At 40.9% G+C, this 6,000-nt stretch overlaps 1 protein-coding gene across 1 annotated transcript in view; it reads left to right on the forward strand.

Moving 5' to 3' along the window:
- The window catches only part of LOC147431743 (vesicle-associated protein 1-2-like), a 52,185-nt gene extending 50,358 nt beyond the window's left edge, over positions 1-1,827 (forward strand). Inside the window, exons 11-12 of the mRNA XM_086494247.1 lie at positions 990-1,067; positions 1,370-1,827. Of these exons, the coding sequence (XP_086350373.1) occupies positions 990-1,067; positions 1,370-1,504 (213 nt within the window). The 3' untranslated portion in view covers positions 1,505-1,827. The remainder of the gene's footprint in view (positions 1-989; positions 1,068-1,369) is intronic.
- The last annotated feature ends 4,173 nt before the right edge of the window (positions 1,828-6,000 follow it).

Below are 6,000 nucleotides of genomic sequence, written 5' to 3' on the forward strand. Positions count from 1 at the left end.
GCGGGTCTTGCTGAAGGGGGTTGAAACGGTTCCTTGTCGGAACCCAGTGTTGCTGAGCTGCAGGAGGTTGGCCACCAGGGGGAGCAGTGGGACGAACCTGCCCCTGTCGGCGGTAGCAGGCACTTGCTACCAACCATTAGCTGTCTGATCGCTGGCCTCTGTCGAGGTACCAGCCTGTGCGTCCTCGGTACTTGTTTGCTGGGCATGCTCAACCTTGGGAGGCTGCGCATGCGTTGTGGGTCGAGATCACAACAAATGAAGCACTGGTTCGGGAGACCCGAATACTCCACACTGTCTGATCCAATCGCCACTCACTCGAGGCAACAATATCACCTTCGGGAGGGCGTGCGTGTTTCGAACAAGAACCCGCACAGTAGGTAAACCTACGGCCTTGGCCACAACTGAAGCTGCAGTACGCAGTGACTCCAGAACTGTCCCGAACATGGAACCAATCCTAGGAAGTAGAGGGAGGTACTCTCTCCTCAAGCGTGGGAAGCGGACCGAAATAGGGAAGCCGACCTCCTCCTCAAGCACATCTATAGTAGGGTCGAAACCATGATGCCATTGTCTGAAGTAAGCTTGAGCTGCTCGGATATTGAGCGGGCTCATTGATATCACCTTGGCCGTCATCTCTGGAGACTCGAACTCTATCTGATAATACCCTCTCCTGAGGATCTGGACATCGGTGATCTTGCTCACATCGGAGAGGAGTCGGGCCTGGAGTAACTCTTGAACCTCGGCTCGGCTCAAGAACAGGGGGCAGCAGGCAGCGGGCAGGGGGCTGGGAGCAGGGGGAGTGGGCAGGCAGTGGACAGCGGGGCTGGGGAGCTTGGAAATGGTGAGGGGGTTGCGGGCAGCAGCAGCGAGCTCGTCCAAACACATAACTTTTGTTTTGTTTTATTTAGTTGTCCTTTTGAAACAAATTAAGATGATCGGCATGTTTGTTTGTTGAGGCTTATCTGACTTTTGAAGGTACATGTATTTCACAGGCACAATCGTTAGCTGCAAGGTTGATGGATGAGAAAGAGACGGCTCTACAGAGAAATAAGCAGCTCCAAGATGAACTGGTATTGAATGCCTAGTTTCTCTTTATTAAGCTTAAACCTGTTTATCGATCTTGATTGAAGCGCCATGGTTTATGTACACAATTCTGTTGTGTATGCTGTGTCCTAAATGTAGTCTTTTTTGGCTGATTCTGTGCATTATGCCCGAATCTCTCCTCAAAGCTAAATAGAATCTAGGCACATGCTTGGATGTTATTAATGTCTTTGGCCCTGGTTAACCCATTTGACTGACGGTGGATCTATGTAGTTCGCTTAAGGTTTATAATCACTTTCTGTCACTAAGTCATATATTTGTGATATTGCAGACTTCTCTCATGACAAGATCTGCGAAAGGCGTCATGAATTCACATGTCAAAGCACCTCTGGGATTCTCCTTCCTATTTGTTCTGATTGTCGGATTGCTAGGAATACTAGTGGGTTTTTTTTTGCACTCGTCTTAGATAATAGGCCATCAATTGAAGGTATCTGTTATCACTCTCTCTTGAGTCAGTTGACTGTAAAGCGCATTAAATAAGCCCGTATTGTTCTGTGTAATTGTTGTGAAAGATTACAACAGCTTCCATAGCGGAGAGTTGATTGTGTCCGTACATGAGTCCTGAAGCCGTCCATGGTTTGCTTATTGGTTTTTATTTGTATCTCGTAGGGAAAAATATTAGGACTTGGCTTGGGGATGCTTCTGTAGTTATATTTTTTAAGAGATTCTGGAAGCTGTTGTTTCTAAGTAAAACATTTGTTAAAAGGTAGTTCATTTTTTTGATGCGAAGGAAGCTTCTCTCTGAGTGTTATTGATTCATTTCAGATAGTAGCTGCATTTGCTTTGTTCTGTCAAATCGTGCTTTTGACGGTTTTTACATGATATGACCACTCTGCACGCATCTGATGGCCAGAAAACATCATTCTAGGCACCTATTGATTTGATTGAAGGGAAAAAATATTGGGGGATTTGAGTTGCATGATTTAGATACAAGTGTGTTGTCATTAGGAGGTGGGGTCGATCCTCCCCTCAACTCTAGTGAAGCAAAATGGCTCGTTGGATCTGTACGCTTGATTTCTTGGAGCAGCTGCTGTGGTTTTTATTTAAGATCTCTCTGCAATGAACTTGTAATTCATTTATCAGTCTGAGGTGCCAATTGAGGGGAAGTGGTAAACTGCGTACAAATGCAATAGGAGGAAATAAATTTGGAAAGGCATAGAAACATCTCGCTCTTTGATTTGCTGTAAATGGTGGTATATGTATGTATCTTAAGTTACATAATTCAACTTGGTCAAATTATGTAATCAAGGTAAGCTTTTAACCACATTGATCAGTAGTGATTGTCTAACTGTGGAGTTGTGAAGTTCATTGTAATGTACATTGAGGATGTACATTGAGGATGCATTTTTCTTAGTAGGCCTATGGCGGTTTTTCTGTTTCTCAAGGATGGAAGCATACACACGGGGTTTTTCAAAGCCCTTGATGTAGTGCATCAGAGTATAGAGTTAATTAATTAAAGTTTCGACTCTCTCAAGTAATGACAGGCTTCTAAAAAAAACAAAACATTTCAGTGTTTGCTTTGAAATATAATTGGCTCCCACGTATACAGGCATTCACGAGTGTGTCAAGGGAAGGAGGTATTGATGAGTATGTAGGTACTGACATTTTCCACAAATGCCTGCCAAAGGCAGGGGGCATTCTCGACCATTGCTTATTGTAAATTTTCTTCAGATTGCTGCTACTAGGACTTGTTTGATGGAGGTCACCTGCCTTGTGTTTACACACGTAAATGAATAACATTCACGGCTTGCTTGCATTTGTGCGTCTTTCTCAGGCAGGATGGTTATGCATTTGAAGGGGTTGATATGACATGAATGTGGGGATTCTGTACTTTCAAGTGCTTGTGCGTGTAGTTACCTATTTGGCATATCTCTATCCTATATAGAACATGTCATATCCTATATAGAAGTGGCCAATATGTCTTCAAATTGACATCATGAACCCGCAACATAGACATTCACTAGTAGGTAAAGTATTGAAGGAAGCAAAGTCACCTCACACATTCAATACATCTTGCCCATATTCGATGAAGCCCCAATTCTTTGAGAGGCTAACAGTGGTTTGCTTGAGCTTTTTTTAAAAATAATTTTTATACGGTGTTCGTGACCTTAGTGGAAAGGAACTCTCGCAAGATGTGCTCTTTGCTATCAAGAAAGTAGATACCAAAAAGAAATGTGCACATTAAGCGTGTTTCCAATGTTGATTGAATTTGGGTCTCTTTTTTTGGAGCAATTAATTGGGGTATTATACATATGACTTGTGGATTGTATACAGAAGTGTTCACATTGTCTGAGATTTGTCTCTTTAGTCCATATTCTTGGCTAGGTGGTACCCTGTTATCACACTCATATGGGTTTTGCTTGTGAGCTTGGAGCTTGTAGAGCGTAGACACCATTGTGCTCAAATTTCTTCTTATAATTAGATTGGTGCTGCCACCTTTTGAGCTACCTTTTTTTGCATTAATGAATGGTTCTTGATTGGCTACTTGTGAATGAACTTCTCTTTGTACAATCGATCAACGTGATTTTGAATGTGTGTAATTGTTCATTGTGATCTGGTTGTGATCCACATTCTTGACTAGGTCATGGCCCATGCTCACTTTCATTTCGTTGTCCTAGTGAGTTAGAAGAGATTTGACGAAAAACCACCGAGGAAGAAGCCTTGAGAGTGCATATGTTGCAAAATTATTTCTTACAATGCATTTCTTCTCTTTGATGCTCATGCATGGGGGGAGATTTCACAATTTTATATTGTTTCAATAAGCGGCTATTACAACATATTGTCCCAATGACATGTACCTCGACCACCTAGTCCAACTTGATGCAAAACAATAGCTTCCAACTATAGTTAGAAGAGCACAAAGTACCTCAACATAGCAGTAGTAAACTGCTAGTAAGTAGTCAATGTCATCAACTTGGAGCAACAAAAAGTACATATCATGTTAGCATCAATGAAGAAAAAAAAAACTCGAGGGAAAGATGGGGAGATAAGAAGTGAAGACTCCACGGAGCCTAAGAAGAAAAAGAAGAAGGCATCCTTGATAGGCAATCACAATAAAGGATTTTCTTCTTGTTGGGGAACTTGGGACTCAAGAGGGTTGTGAAAGCCATACCAACCTAAGGGAGTAGAAAATGTAGTAGATGCACATATAGAGGGAAGGAAAATGTCAAAATGTTTATGTAGATGGAGAGCACAAGATGGTGCACCTCACAACATGAACGAGCTTATGCACTGCTTTTCTCTACATATGGGTTGGTTTATGTTAACACGTGGACTAGAAACCTATACAAATGCTTTTAAGTCTCTATTGGTGGATTGTTTTTCCATTAGTTTGAGTTGGGGAAGAGGCTTTAGTGTTTGGCTTTATTCAATTCCATGAGATAAGATAATCATCAAAGAAAGTGCCAAAAGCTAGATCTCTGTGTGTCAATAAAGTCTACCCAATTGGAAAATTTGTATCCATAAGCATCCATACTTTGAGCTAGTAGAACTGTGACATGTGAATGAGATCTCAAGGGACAATTTTCAATAGGGCCAAGTACATTTTCTTCATGGAGATGCTACCTCCTCTTTCAATTTTTAGTTCTAGATAGGGCAACTAGAGTTATGCTATGATAGATTTGACTTTAGGCTCATGATCTTGAGGGGTTTTTGTTTCTTTTTTCGCCAGGAACTCTTTTCCACGCTAGGTTTGAATTGTCTTTTGGATCATGTCATTTTTGAGAATTAATCTCTAGTTTTACAATGGCCTTAGAGGGTTAGCAGTTAATTGGTCATCCTCTACTAATCGACCCTTCGTCTTATTGTTTTTAATGTCAAGATTTTATAGGGCTCATTATTTTCTAGCCGGGTCATATGCCTATAATATCTAGAACTCAACTACAACATCACCTAAGGGGGGTGAAGTCCTAAATTTCGCTGAGATAAAAGCATCACCACATAGAAAACAATAAGCAAAAGTGGATATTTGTGTGTCGATAAAGTTGGTTGAATAAAAAAGGGGATATTTGTGTTTCCATTGTAATCAACAAGCATATCAACTACCACAATAGGTAATAACATAGTCTAGGATTGCTCTTCCCTAGTAGATGCTCAAGATGTTCAGGAAGGGCTAATTTGAGGGCGGGATTTCGACTAGTGGTGTAATTTGCAGCTACATTTTCATCTCTCTCTCTCTCTCTCTCTCTCTCACACACACACACACACACACACACACACACACACACACACACACACACACACACACACACACATGCCATTTTCATTTGTGGCTTACTCTTTTGAGAATGGATACTTGCTAATATTTAACACTACATGGATGGTAGGTATAAGTTAAAAAGGTTTTAAGTAGGACATGGATAACAACTGATAGGTTTATTGACACTTGTAATACGTATTTAAGGCTAACAAATTTGTTGTCTTGTTTCTATGGATGTAGGTGGGGGGACTCTATCTTTACTTAGGATCTTTTTGACTAAGATGCTATTCATCATTGTCGAACTTGGCCTCTTTAGAATAAGTTGTTCTTGACTATCTTATGTACAAAACACTAATCATTAAGCGTGTTTCCAATGTTGATTGAATTCATGTCTCTTTTTTTGGAGCAATTAATTGGGGTATTATACATATGACTTGTGGATTGTATACAGAAGTGTTCACATGCATGCATGTGGATTTTTTGTTTATGCATGATTGTCTGTGAGATTTCTCTTTAGTCCATATTCTTGGCTAGGTGGTACCCTGTTATCACACTCATATGGGTTTTGCTTGTGAGCTTGGAGCTTGTAGAGCGTAGACACCATTGTGCTCAAATTTCTTCTTCTAATTAGGTTGGTGCCTCCACCTTTTGAGCTACCTTTTTTTGCATTAATGAATGGTTCTTGATTGGCTACTTGTGAATGA

This window comes from Adiantum capillus-veneris, chromosome 21, assembly GCF_014529385.1.
Source record: "Adiantum capillus-veneris isolate H3 chromosome 21, ASM1452938v2, whole genome shotgun sequence".
NCBI classification, from domain to species: domain Eukaryota; kingdom Viridiplantae; phylum Streptophyta; class Polypodiopsida; order Polypodiales; family Pteridaceae; genus Adiantum; species Adiantum capillus-veneris.